General features: G+C 42.5%; 1 protein-coding gene across 1 annotated transcript in view; it reads left to right on the forward strand.

Moving 5' to 3' along the window:
* ADAMTS9 (ADAM metallopeptidase with thrombospondin type 1 motif 9) overlaps positions 1–15339 on the forward strand; it is a 175043-nt gene that overhangs the window by 139215 nt on the left and 20489 nt on the right. Inside the window, exons 28-29 of the mRNA XM_019624086.1 lie at positions 437–610; positions 13583–13756. Of these exons, the coding sequence (XP_019479631.1) occupies positions 437–610; positions 13583–13756 (348 nt within the window). The remainder of the gene's footprint in view (positions 1–436; positions 611–13582; positions 13757–15339) is intronic.

A 15339-nucleotide genomic window follows, 5' to 3' on the forward strand; every position in this document is an offset into this window, starting at 1 on the left:
ATCCTTGGGTTATAGTTTTAACCTGCCAAGAAATTCTTCTTGTGCAGTACTGTATCTCCAATTTTCGAGAGCCTCAAATCCTCCAGGATAGAAATTATTTGGGGTTTTCATTTCACACGGCAGCACTGTTTCTAGGTTGTACTAAATGCTTCCTTATGACCATTCCCAGACGCTTCAATTGTCCAAGAGTTTTGTTAACGTTTGAGATTCCTGAAGCTTGATTACCTTCCTCATTCACCAACATTGATAGGCAGTGAGTTCGCAGATTAAGACATTGCCTTGGGTCCCTTTCATTGGGATTTAGAAAGCTTTGTGAAAGGCATTGGATTAGGGGTGCATTCCCCATGTCTGTGACCTTCCCCCACCCCCACCCCCATCCCCACCCCCGACACACAGTGTTCCCCAAAGCTCCCACTTACACACTCTGTCTTCTTAGTGCTCAGCGTCCTGCGGCCCAGGCGTGCAGCAGAGAAATGTGGGCTGTCAGATGGGACCACACAAAATAGCCAGAGAGACCGAGTGCAACCCTTACACCAGACCGGATTCAGAGCGAGCCTGCCAAGCCCCACCGTGTCCTCTCTACGCCTGGAGGGCAGAGGAATGGCAAGAAGTAAGTAGAGCCATGCAGTGGGCACCTGCCAGGCACGTTGCTCAGCCCCCTTGCTATTATCACATCCATTCCCCTGTGAAGCCTTCGCGCATGGTGACAAGGCTGGCCCTTTCCCAAAAGGTCTGCTGTCAGAAGGCGAGCAGTTCACTCCAACCAGGGTGGGAGAGCTCCTCCTTTTTATGCAATTCCTACGTCTGTGTCCTTGAATGTTCCTAGTCCGGCTGCCTCCAGAGAAACGTTAACAGGCCTTGGGCCAAATGCATCCAGATAACTCGCACAGAAGGAGGGGAAGATGGACAAAATATTTTAGATATGTGTATCCAGACTTGGTCATTCTGTATTAGTACAAACAGCCACAAGACAGACTCGAGGTAGGACCGCCTCTGTATTTCTTCTCCTTCCATGACTTTGGCTGGCAGGTAGAAGACAGACCCTTATTTGAAACCCTGATTAATTAATTAGTGAAGGATGTCCAACATTAGAAAAATGATGGGATCTAAAGAACTGCTCAGTTGATGCAGAAATAGACAGACTTGTTTTTCTCCCACTTAATGTTTGGTTAAGAAAATGTTAATGTTTAATGTTAATGTCTAGTTAAAGAAAACACTGAATGTCCCTGGGGAAAAATCTGGCTAGGAAGGTAAGACATTAGTATGAGGTAACCTCTGTTTTCAGAACAGAAGATTAGATTGTAGAAAAGGGGAGAAGAGTTTCAGGAAGCAAAACCATGTTCACTGACATTGGAATGACATAGAAAATTCATGCTGTTATTTACAATAGCCAAGACATGGAAACAACCCTTCGATGGGTGATTATATAAAGAAGATGTGGTATATATACACAGTGGAATACTATTCAGCCATAAAAAAGATGAAATACTGCCATTTGTGACAACATGGATGGATCTTGAGAGTATTATGCTAAGTGAAATAAATCATGTGGAAAAGTACAAGAACCATATGATTTCGCTCATTTGTTAGATATAAAACAAAAAGCAAACTAATAAACAAAACAAACAAACAAACACAAAACAAACTCATAGATACAGACAACAGAATGGTGGCTACCAGAGGGGAAGAGGGTGAGGGGAGGACGAAGAGGGTAAAGGGAGTCAAATATATGGTGAGGGGAGGAAACTAGACTTCTTGTGGTGAGCACAAAATACAGTATACAGATGTCAAATTACAAAGTTGTATACCTGAAATTTATAGACTGTTAAAAAAGAAAGTGCGTGATATCAAAGGTTCAGAGACGAATAATAAAACAAGAATTTCCCACTAGGAATGGTTTTCAGCACGGGGGAAACCATGCCTGGCACTGTGGTAAGTGCTTTATGTTCATCACCTCACTAAATCCTTTTAACCATTATTATTATCCCATTTTGCAATTGAGGAAACTGAGGTTTAGAGAGCCAATGTCATTTACCCAAGTGCCACATACCTAGCAAGTGGAAGAAGTAAGACTTGATCCTAAGTTTATTCTCTTAAACCATTATGAGGTACTACACTACATTCTTTTTATTATTATTGTTATATACAAGTGCTATGGCAGTGCCACTTTTCTTCCAGTTTTATTGAGATATAATTGACGTATAACATCATATTTGTTTTTGATTAAAACATGGTTATTCGATATATGTGTGTATACTGCAACATGATTACCACAGTAAGTTTAGTTATTGTTAACAATAACTATGTTTAGTTAATATCTGTCACCTCATATACTTACAAATTATTTTTCTTGTGGTGAGAATTTCTAAGATCTACTCTCTTAGCAACTTTCATATATACCATTTAGTATTGTTAACTATAGTCACCATGCTTTACGTTATACCTCCAATACTTATTTATCTTATAACTGGAAGTTTGTACCATTTGACCACCTTCACCCATTCGTCCACTCCCTATACTTCACCACATATAAGTGATATTATATAGTATTTGTCTTTCTCTGTCTGATTTATGTCACTTAGCATAATGCCCTGTTGTTGCAGATGGTAGGATTTCCTTCTTTTTTAATGGCTGAGTAATATTCCATTGCGTATGTATACCACATTTCCTTTATCAGTTAATCCATTAATGGACACTTAGGTTGCTTCCATGTCTTACCTATTGTAAATAATGCTGCACTGAACATCGGGTTGCATATATCTTTTTGAGTTAGTGATTTTGTTTCCTTCAGATAAATACCAAGAAGTGGGATTGCTGGGTCATAAGGTAGTTCTACTTTTAATTTTTTGAAGAACCTTCATACTGTTTTCCATAGTGTTTGTACCAATTCACACTCCCACTAACAGTGCATAAGGATTTGTTTTTTCTTCACATCCTTGCCAATACTTGTTATTGTCTTATTGAGGATAGCCATTTTAACAGGTGTGAGGTGATTTCTCATTACGGTTTTGATTTATTAATACATTTCCCTGGTGATTAGTGATGTTGGAGTACATTTTCATGTATCTGTTGGCCATTTGTATGTCTTCTTTTGAGAAATGTCTGTTCAGGTGCTTTAGCCATTTTTAGTTTGGTGTCATCCCACTAGTTAATTTCTGCTTTTGTTGCCTTTGCTGTTCATGTTAATCCAAAAGAATCACCAAGACTGCTGGCAAAAAACTTACCTCCTATGTTTTCTCCTTGGAGTTTTATGATTTCAGGTCTTACATTCAAATCTTTAATCCATTTTGAATTGATTTTTGTGTGTGGTATAAGATAGGGGTCCAGTTCCATTCTTTTGCATGTGGCTGTCCAGTTTTCCTAACTATTTTTGAAGAGCCTATCCTTTCCCCTGTGTATATTCTTGGCTCCTTTGTCATAAATTAACTGATCATATGAGTGTGTGAGTTTATTTCTGGGCTCTCTATACTGTTCCATTGATTGGTGTCTTGTTCTAACCAATGAATGTCATACTGTTTTGAGTGCTATAGCTTTGTAATATAGTTTGAAATCAAGAAGTGTGATGCTTCTAGCTTTGTCCTTCTTTCTCAAGATTGCTTTGGCAATTCAGTGGTCTTTTGTGGGTCAATTTCCATACAAATTTTAGGATTATTTTTCTGTAAAGAATATCTTAGGAATTTTGATAGCATTGCATTGAATCTGTATATTGCTTTGTGTAATATGGACCTTTTAACAATACTAGTTCTTCCAATCCATGAGCACAGAATCTTTTCATTTATTTGTATTTCCTTCAGTGTGATACAGTTTTCAGTGTACTGATCTTTCACCTCCTTGGATAAATTGATTCCTAGGTGTTTTATTCTTTTTGATGCAATTTTAAAAGCGATTGTTTTCTTACAACAGCATTCTTAACATGTGTAGGGATTTGGCCTTCCAGCCCTGTCCCTGTCATCTCAGCTCACTCTCCTGATGGATCAGTTCCATTGTTTGCAGTCATCTCTTTTCTTTAGGACTCTCACCTCTGTCTACTTAATTGTTTTTGCTTGTTTTCCTTCTAGATAGTTTTACTTCCACCAGATAGTGACAGAGAAGAATGGCTAAAGCAGTTAAATTTCAAATTAATTGCACTTGAGCCACACAAGTCACTGAAAACCCCAGAGGCTATAGAATTCTACAGACCTGGTTCATATCCCAGCACTGCCACTTATTAGCCATGTGACTTAGAACGTTTCTTAATTTCTCTGAGCCTTGGGTTTGCCATCTGTAGAATGGGGATAGTAAAAACTGTGCAAGAGTTGTTCTGAGGAACTTTGAGATAATAGAGTGCTTTGGGATTGACAGTGTTAGATATAGAAGGAAGAAGAAACCCTCTCATCTGTCTCTCCCTGTGTTACCTCGTGATTCTCTTTGTAATACTTGTTTCAGACCTACAACTGTCTACTTCCTTCCTCTCCCTCTTCATCACATACCAAACTCAACCCTGTGTCACTGCTCCAAGGACTAGAAAGTAAGATAGTGTTGAGAAATAAATTTAAGCTGACTGCTCACATGTTAGCCAAGTTTTGAAAACACTAGAGACAATCTGGAAAATGCAAGCTTCACTCCTTCCGAATCCCAAAGAATAGAAACCTTGCCAAATATGTGCTGAGGAAATCCTCTTATCTGATCATACAAAATATGACTAGAAATTTACACTGTTGCATGTGCTACGCAGATGGGTCTTTTAAAATTCTTCCTCAAACATTGCTATCAAGCTTCATAAGAACAGAAGACCTAAGGAGATAGCCTGACCTGTGGCTATATTTAGAAATTAACCAGGGGTTAACCATTCTCACAAAGGGAAAAGACTCTAAACAATGAGAAACGCAGATTCGGATAGTTACCCACCTGTGTGCATGCTTTTTCATCTGCCCAGACCTGAAGTGGAGAGTTTGAGGAAGGAGGACCTGGGTGGTGAGGGAGAGTAGAGCCCTATAGAAGACCCTCACTTGACTGAATTTGCAGAGTGAGTCTTAGGGTAACTGGAGGAGAAAGAAGCCCCTTCAAAAGCCTTGTTCCTTGTATGTGAAATCATCTGGTGGCCCTCTCAGAATGTCCCCATAACAATGCTTAGAGTGAATGTTGGTAACCGCTAGGCAGCCACCCTAATAGCTCAAATCAGGAATAGAGTGGCCACTCATCCTGTTTTCCGGGAGCAGTCCTGTTATATCTGAGACAGTGCTGGTGTAATTATTCATTGCTGCTACTTTCATGATCAGAAGTATCCTTGTTAAAATAGTAAATTGGGTGCTCACTTGGTAGTACAGCACCCATCAGGCTCCCCTCAATCACGGCCCTCATGTGCTCTCACACCCACTCGCTCCGCTGCCATTTTACCTGATATTTACTTGGCACAGGCATGCGTCTTGACTTTCCTCCCTTCATCCAGTGGCACCTTGACCTGACTGATATCAGTGAGCATGCCAAGGCAGCACAGCCTCAGAGCCCACCGATTGGAATGTGCTGGATTTCCCAACCCCACCCCATTACAGGAGGTTCTCTTCCCTTCACAGTCCTTGGCAACCACCTCAGAGCCCTTGTTTGCTTTTTGAGTGTGCACGTTCCCCTTTTGCTTCCCCCTCGTGGACTATTAAGCTCACCTGTTTGTTGGCAAGATGCATTTCATGCAAGGCACATAGCAAATGGCACCCTCCTCTTTTTGAGAAATAGTCCAAGCATCCATCTTGAAAAGCACAAGTTGGGCATACCCACAGTAGCATGATCATCAGCGATGTTTTATACACTGTACAACTCGGGGGGTACTTTTCCCATAGGCTGCAATGTCAGGGGCATCCCCTAGAGTTGTATAGGGCAGTGGCTCTAACACTGATGGTGATGTTATTTTAAATCATACATCTTATTGCTTATTAAGCTATGGACCAAGCACTGTGTTGAGTATTTTTATGTGAAGGGCCTCACTGAATGTTTTCCATAACTCTCTAATGTAGTAATTAAATTTTTATCCTCACTTAAAGATGAGGAAACTTGAGGCTTATGTAGGTTAATTCATCCAAGTTCATGCATTTACTAAGTACTAAGGCTGGGATTTGAAGCCCAGCAGCCCGACCTCCAGAACATATGCTCTGAATCTTTATATTCCACTGCCTTCCCTGCGCCTAAGATGAATAATTTTATTTCCCTCTTAATGGCTTGTCCAGCCTCTTACTGCAGAGTTGGCATCAAAATAGAATTCCCTTTACTGGGTGACTACCCCCACCCCTTTCTAAAAATGAAATTCTTGGCCCCGCTGGTTGATGATCAGACCTTAAGCTATGTGGTTGGGGAGTCTTATGTTGGCCACCTCAGTGGACCTTTTGTTTATCGCGTGGCCTGTTGGCTGTGTGGGGTGAGGGGGCATTGTCATGCCTTCATGATACCAGAGGGTAGAGCCTTTACTTCTAGATGTAGGACAGAATAATTGGATGGAGAAGAGAAAAGTGCTCTAGCCAGACTTTCGTGACTCACTTTGTGTATGCCCTAGAGGCACCATACTATAGACAAAAGACAATTTGGTGTGTGGCCCTGGGAAATTGACTTCAAGTCTCTGGGCTCCGGTTAGCTCATCTGCAAAATGGGAATTATATGGCGGACTTGGCTGAAGGGGCACACTGAGGATTTAGTGAGGGGGTTCAGCATAGTTCCTAGCACACTTTAGACCTTCCACAAACGCTGCTTCTCTTTCGTATGGCGGCCTCCTCGTGGAAAGTTCAGATGGTGACCAGCACTTCAGCTTAACCTGCTTATCACAATGTTGGGCTTGATTTTTGGCCTCTCAGTGACCACTTTAGAATTCTAATGCTCATGAGGCTGTTTGAGTTTTAAAACAACAACAAACAAAAAAATGACTTTTTAATTCTTTTGAAAATGATCATAAGGGATTTACTTATTAGTATTATAATCTGATGTAGAATTTTCTTATAGCTGCAGAGGTCGTTCAATCAAATTTGATTTGTGAGTATCTGAGTTATTTATCTCTTAGCATTAGGGAATACATCTCCCAGGTCTGGCAAGTGTTCTTTTTTTTTAATCTTTACCTGGAATACTTTCTTTCCTCCCTAGTAACTGTATCACAAGGAGGCTGCCCAGCTCCTTCCTTTACTTCAGTCTCCCTTGTTCATCCTTTAGGCCTCAATCAACCAAGATGTCACTTCCTCTCAGAAGCCCTAGTTGATCACATCTCCACACTAATGACTGAGTCCATGGCCACACTCTCAGCTCTTACAGCAGCCTGAAAACACCCTGCTTTTGCAGTTAGCACTCTGAATCATTGTTGCCTGTTTTTCTTATCTATGTTATCAACTGATTATCAGTTTAAGGCCAAATAGCTTATTCACCAGTTTCCCTCACCCCCACCCCCCACTCCCCAGCATTTAGCACAGTACCTAGAGCATTGAAAGCACTTGTTGAATGAATAAAATCAATAGTGGGACAAAAAGATAGTTGGAAGGGAGGAAGGAATGGAGGGAAGGAGGGAGAGAGAAAATAAAGAATTAAAGAATGCCTGCTGATTGATGATCTTTCTTCTTCTTTAACTCTTAGAATCACAGCTTTCTAAAATGTCTTTCAGAACAGTTAAGCCAACTGCTTGTCCTGTAAGAACAGCTGTTTTATTTTCTTGTCACATTGCCACGGACAAGCTGTGCTTGGAGAAGTCTGGCCTTTGCAGAGCTGCCCACCCCATGGCTGTTTGGCCCAGGGCAGGAACTTGGGCCACTCTCGTACATATTTGAATTCTAAGAACTTTCATTGAGACCAGCTGGAGAGTGATGCCCAAGTTTATCTCCTTAGCACAGAAGAGTTAGAAATGAGCAGCCGGCCCCTGGTCAGCTGGTTTAAAAGATTTTGGCAAGTTGACAATAGGGAGTAGTCAGGTTTTGATGTGTGTATAGGGCCAGATAGTAACTCTTTATTACTCCAGAAATCCTTATCGCGCACCTGCAAAGTGCCAGGCACAAGGCATTAGGCACGCAGTAGAGACTGTGGACTTGCTATGCTGGGATTGATTGTCTGGTGGGAGAGACAGACACAAAACAAACATATTCTATAAAACTGCCAATTGTGAAAAGTGCTGTGACAGGAAAAAAACAAGGCTCTGAGTATGGAGACAAAGAATGACAGGCCCGTCCTACTTTCTCGAGTGTGGTGAGGGGGTGAAGAGAAAAAGGAGGTGATTCCAGGTAGAAGGAAGAGGGAGGACAAAGCCCAGTGTGTTTGTGCACAAAAGCACAGCATGGCAAAGCACAGCATGGCAAAGCACAGCATGGCAGCAGCAGAGTGACTGAGGGGACCACATGCTGAACCAAGGTCGGACTGCAGGAGCAGTAGGGTTATGACGTCCCCTGTAGCCAGGGCAAAGGTTTGGATTTTCTCCTGAGCAGTATAGGAGGTCTGCAAGCCCCTTCAGGCCCTGGCCTCTCTCCACCTTGTGGAATCTCCATCTCAAAGAGAGGGCTCTAAAACCTGGAGGTTGCGTGGTCCTCCCGGCCCCCACGTCCCCATGACCTTCACCTCCAGCCTCCATGCAGCTAGAGCCCCTCCAACAACTGCCCCATCTCCACCTCGCCTAGTTAACTCATCTCCACCTTCACTCCTCAGCCACCACTACCGGGGCGCCCCTTTTAGCATTGTGGAAATTCCCACCTCTTGCCCTCGTCTTCTCCTGCACAGTTACAGAACATCCTGATGTACCTTCCTCCATCACATTCTCTGTGATGAAACCCACATCTGCTCACACAGCCATACAAGGCGGCCCTAAATGTTAAACCCCAGTGTCACCAGTTAGCCGGCTGTCTAACACATAGCCCCCAAGCTGGGAGAAGCCGCCACCCTAGGTGTCATATCCGAGAGAGAAGGGGAGAAGGAAGATGTCAGAGCTGTACCCAGCGCTTAGTACAGAACTTGGCCCATTGAAAATACTGGTTGAAAGTGTGATTGACTTTAAAGTTACGAAATGCCTCCATATATTGTGTCTGCCCTTTTCCCTTGTAGATATTTTGGGTTGTCGGAAAAGTCATGATGCATTTTTGCAACAGAAAACATAGAAAAAATATGTCATGACTTTTCCAACAACCCAATACTATTTAGGGGAAAATGTGTCTGAACTCCACCTATCTGACTTTAAAATGAGCTTTGAGACTAGAACCTATTGGTAACTTAAAGACTGCTTTTTTTTTTAATGTAAAGCAATGTTAGATCAATTGATTTGTGATCACTGCACAAAAACCTTTGCACAACACACATAGAACACAGTGCTTTCAAGTTCTCCATTCGTCCTGTGGCTTGTCTGCACACACTATCGAACGATGGCAGCCCTGACACATTGTTTCAGGCATGGAGAAATTCAACAAGGTAGAGCATGTGAATATGAAGTGATTTTTCCCCCATGGTTAGGGAATCTCACCAAAATAGCACTTGATTACAATTTTTTTTTCTTTAAAATTTTTTTATTGGGGAACTGGGGGATGGGAACAGCACTGGGGAATTGGGGGAAGGGGAACAGACAAGTTGTTGTCCTTTTGTTCTTCAGTCTAGTTGTGGAGGATGTTGCTTCATTGGCCCAAGTTGGCACCATCATTGCGCTCTTCCCGGGCGAGGCAGATCAGTTGCTGGCTTCTGGACAGCTGCTCACTGCGGCTGCTGGCCGCTCATGGTGGCTGCTGGCTACACGCGGTAGCCCATGGTAACCCACTGCAGCAGGGGTTGCAGCCCACGCCATCGCAGGCGACTCACAGCAGCCCAGCTCCAGGTTGAGCTGTTGTTCAGCATCTTAGCTGTAGAGGGCAGTGTCACTGGCCCTCATATGTGGGATCCGAACCGGGACCCTCTGGCGTCCCAAGCCAGCTCTTAACCAATGCGCCACTCAGCCGGCCCTTGATTACAATTTTTAAGGAAAGACAATTTCTATTTGTTGTATCAAGTGATTCTTTTTAGACTGTCACTCTGTGGCCAACCAACCTGGGTAAATAAAATAGTACCCTAAAAGTTTATTTTAGGTATTCCTCACCCTCAAATTTGGGAAGTTGTTTCCCCTATTAATTTCAGCACATTTAAAGGCACATGTAGCCTGTGAGACAATGGGCACACTACCCACGTTAGCCCAGTGCTGTGATTATTTCCTTTCTGAATTACAGCGTGTGCTGGAATGCAAGGAAGCCGGTGGCATGACTTATACACTAGGTATAGTTTTTCCGAAAAGTTGTAATGAAATTTGAGAAAACCTTTTGGAATTAAAATGAGGCTGGTTAAGCTTTCCAGCTGTTTTTCAGGACATTCTAGATCTTTTTTCAGGATAAAGGAAAGAGTCATAAATCACAGTGGGGCAGTGATATTACCAAAGGCTGATAAAACCCGATAGCACGGGGCTGGGTTTGTTTTCTGATCACGCAGCCAGCCCCCTGCTGTAGGTAGGATTTAGGACTCCAGGAGAAAAGCCGTGCTCATGTGATTTCAGAGCTTCTGCTGACTAATTCCAAAGCAGTGGGCAGGTCACTTATTTACTTACTTTAATTTTTCTAAAAGTTATACTCAGTTGTGGATGAAAAGGGGGCCACATGCTAAACCTGACAAGCTCAGGGGAGGCCAGCATGACGAGCTGTACAAACTCAGACACGGAAGGTAACCACATAGGATGATCTGAACATAAAATCCCCTAACTAAAAGTGGGTCATGGAGCACAGTCACGTCATAGGCTTGTAGCTTCCTTGACAAAGGTCAATCTTTACCTTTAAGACAGGTGAGCCTGTCTATTGTCTTTTTGCATCTAAGATAACCTACCTTCCAAATGTCAGAGTAATCTCATTTTCCATACCTCTGAGGGCACAACCATGCACCAGAGCACCAGAGCAGGAGACCACAGAACCCCTCATTGTTATCTTGTTGCCCACATACCATCTCCACGTGCTGGAAATGTTCATTATTAACTCATACTCACCAATGTAAAAGGAGTATGTCTCTCCATTTTGCCTTTATATTCAATGCCAGAGATTTCCCTGCTTTGCTTTCTCCCGCCCCTTTAGTCTACCACCAGTGGATTCCATGTAACCTTCCTGACGTCTCTTCCTTAGATTCTAGTGTTTAAAATAAGCTGCAAAACTCCATTCTCCGGAGCATTTTCTCAATCCATTGAGATTTGCTTCCCGGCAATTGTCGTCAGTTTGGCTCAAATAAACTCATAAAGATGCTCTACAGGTTTGGATGTTTTGTACGTCAACACAAAGTAAGGTTTTCCAACTCCCTTTTCCACCATTGGCAGAAGAGTTTTTATGGTAGTTAAACATTCTTCAAGGGAGAAACACTTACCAAGCAGAAAGTACTTAGTAATCCTTGCGTTTCTGTTCTCAACTGTTACTTATTGACCCAGATTAAAGCCCTGTGGATTAGTGAAAAAGAGAGGACACTGAAGGTTTAGTCCAGGTTGGCTGCTCAGGGCTCATGATCTTCTCTGAGTCACCTAAATCCTGATTTTCTAAGGAATTCCTTTTTCTGAGGGGAGTTAAGTATTTCTTCTGCATAAATCTACACATCACAGATTAACCATTGTTTTGTTTTGTTTTGCAACATCCAGTGGCTCCCGAACTCATTTGGCATTTTTTTAATGAGGAAACAAAAATGTTATTACTTCGCAATCATTCCCAGCATCCTCCAGGGACACAGAAACCCCCAAAACCACTGAGCCAGGATTGAGCCAGGAGCCGGCCTCAGCCAGTCACCTGCGCTGGTTGGAAGGATTTGCTACTCACAGTGCTTTCCATTCATATTTGTACCCCAGAAAAATTATGAATGCACACTCTAGATATTGAGGTTTTCTTCCAGGCAGCAGAAATTTTGAGTTAAGTTTGCAAATGACAAGAGGCTATGGGGACATACTGTATATCCACCTGCTTCCTGAAGAACCGAGCACCTCACAAAAGGCACAGTATACCCTAAGACCCAGCATTTCCACTTTTGGGATATAGCCCAGAGAATTGAAATCAGGTGTTAAAACTTGTACATGAATATTCACAACAGCACTATTCACAATAGCCAAAAGATGGAAACAACCCAAATGTCTGTCAACATTTGAATAAACAAAACATAGTTATCCATACAATGGATTATTATTCAGCCAAAAAAAAGGAATAAAATACTGATAACATGCTTAACATGGGAGAACCTGGAAACAGCATACTACTAAGTAAAAGAAGCCAGTCACCAAAGGACACATATTGAATAATTCCATTTATATGAAATACCCAGAGTAGGCAAACTCATAGAGACAGAAAGCAGATTGGTGGTTGCCACAGGCGGAGGGTGGAGGAATGGGGAGTGACTGCTTAATGGGTACAGAGTTTCCTTTTGGGGTGATGAAAATGCTCTGAAGAGATCATGGTAATGATTGCACAACATTGTGAATGACTAAATGCCATTGAATTGTACACTTTAAAATTGATAAAATGGTTAATTTTATGTTATGTGTATTTTATTGCCAAAAACAAAAGGAAGGGAGGAAGGAAGGAAGGAAGGAAGGACGGGCATATAAGGAAACAATTTCTGAGTTAAACTGGCTCCCAAGGTCAAATGGACAGCATAGAAATCATTCTAGAATGAAACATACCAGCTGCTCTATTTTCTTTACTTGGCTCATGGGAATAAAAATATCTGCCCCTTCTACTTCACAGAGAGATGTATGACCTGGGAGAAGTTACTTAGGCTCTCCTAAGTCCAAGTTTCCTCATCTGAAAAATAGACATTATAGCAACTGCTAAATGTCCCTACCTAGCTATCTATATCGTTAATGTCTGTCTTTGCTACAAAAATACGAGCTCCTCTGAGAGCAAAGGCTGTGACATTCGTGTCCGATCTTGTTCACCCAGGACATGTCACAGGGCCTGACCCTTATTAGGATCATGGTGAATATTTGCTGAATGACCACGGGATGAGAGCAGTTCACCCTGGAGAAGAAAAGGCTGTAGGGGGTCTCAGGAAATCTCTCCTCAAGTCCCCGAAGGGGGATCATTTGTGAGAAATGAAACTTGTCCTTTGTGCTCCCCTGGAATCGACAGTTAGGACAAGAGACTGGAACCTGCAGAGAGATATTTAGTTCTGTGTTATAAGATGAAATGAGTCACTTGGACAGGTCATGACTTCCCTGACTCTAGAGGTATTTAGTCACCAGTTTGAAAACCATTAGGCTATAATTTTTAAAAGATTCAGTGTTTGAGTGGGTACTTGAAGTGAACAGACCTTCAGGTCCCTTGCAAACATGAAATTCACCATTCACAATCCCATTCCTGCATTCAGACAGCCTCTTATTGAATGCTTATCACTATGCCAGGAACAGTGTTGTAGGTAATCAGGATAAAATAATGAGTTCTCTGATAATCCCTGTCCTCAGAGGTCTCACAGTCTTAGAGGGTATATAGACAGGAAAACAAATAATTACAGTAATGTGATATTACTACATGTGTATATATAATAGACACATATATTATATAAATGATAATAACAGGATGTTATTGCCCTATCATTCTCCTGTATCCACACCTGCTTTGTCTGTCTTTACCAGTGCACCAAGACTTGTGGGGAAGGCTCCAGGTACCGCAAGGTGGTATGCGTGGATGAGGACAGAGGAGACGAGGTTCACAGCATGCACTGCGACATGAGCACGCGGCCTGCAGACAGCGAGAGCTGTAGTTTGCAGCCGTGCGAGTACATCTGGATCACAGGAGAATGGTCGGAGGTACGTCCTGGGATTCCAATACTGCCTTCAGGTCAACAGTGGTCTGAGGGAAACAGAGTGATGAATACAGGAAGGTGGGAGACTCAGACCCACCGGCTAGTTCTGCCACTGAGAACTGTGAATTCCCAGACGAGTCCCTCAAGCTTCCTGGGCCAGAGTCCCACCTGTGCAGAGTGTGTCGGTGGGGGGGGGGGGGGTTGTGCATGAGGTAGTCTCTGAGCTCCCCTCAACTCTTCCTTCTGGGATTTGCCTTGAGGGGTCCCATTGATATGATTAGGAAGAAATTGTTACAGGGGCTGCAAATTCATAAGATGCCTGTCAGTGCCTAAAAAAAGTTAAGGATACGAAAATGTCTTAGTGTCAGGGAGATCGTAGGGAAAGGTGGAGACTGGCAAACTAGCACACGATGTGTAAAAGGAACAGGCTCTCTTCCACTCTGACAGAGGCCATGCAGAAATGCGGACCCAGTTGTACCAAACCTGATTTTTCAAGAGAGGACAAAAATATGGATTTTTATGTGAGATCTCGTCATTTTAAAATGTGGGCTCAAATTATTTGTTTAAAATATTGTATGGAGCAAACCAAACACATTCATGGGCCAGGTGTTGGTTGCCCATTTAACAACCTCTGATCCAGAGGAACAACATAATTTTCCATAAAATCCAAGGAATCTCAAGTATCTACTTTTTCTTATCACCTCCTGAATATAGCTCCTATCTGGACACTTTTTATTAATAATCAACCAATAATAATAGCATGATTATATTATTTTCAGATCTCATATTTTCAAATACTGAAAGATCTATACTGTCAAAACCAGTTACCATTTTCCCAGAAGAATTTGGAGATCTGAGAGGGAAGTGTCTGGGCTTATAGCAAAGGTGCTTGCTGGCACTGGAGTCTCTTCAAGTTTGACAGGGCAGCAGTTTCACATTTAGTGGATGGGTATTTGCATTTAGATGATATGTGCGTTGAGTGTTAAATTGTTTCTGCACTAAAGGTGGCCCTGAAGTCTTTTCTGACTGTGTCTCTCCATCGTTCTCTCTACTGCAGTGATTTTGTCTCCCCTCCTTCCCAGGGGACATTTGGCAATGTCTGGAGACATTGTTGGTTGTCACAACTCGGGGAAGTCGAATGCTCCTGGCATCTAGTGGGTAGAGGCCAGGGATGCTGTGAACCTCCTATCATGCACAGGACAGCTCCATCCTCTTGGGCAGTTCTGGTGTGTTGCTATTATTCTGCTAAGAGAGCTTTGGTGTCTTTCTAAGACTTGAGTCATGTTACTCCTATAGATTTAATAAATCCTTAAACTTAACCCCTAAAAGATGAGATAGGGAGAAGATTTTTTTAAAGCCTTCCATACTGCCACAAATACTTAGATGTGTCATAGATTGAAGAAATCTGCAAATTTACAGGTAAAGTTTAGCGGGTTGGAGATAGGACTTCGCAAAGATGCAAGGACCATGGGGAAGGAACCTTGTAAGGGGAGTAATGCCAAAGGGATGGGATCAGGATTTCCTTTAGAAAAGCTTCTAGTGAAATGCAAGAGCCACAGCAAGACATGCCTTCTCTCTGAGAACCCT

This window comes from Hipposideros armiger, unplaced genomic scaffold, assembly GCF_001890085.2.
Source record: "Hipposideros armiger isolate ML-2016 unplaced genomic scaffold, ASM189008v1 scaffold_578, whole genome shotgun sequence".
Classification (NCBI taxonomy): domain Eukaryota; kingdom Metazoa; phylum Chordata; class Mammalia; order Chiroptera; family Hipposideridae; genus Hipposideros; species Hipposideros armiger.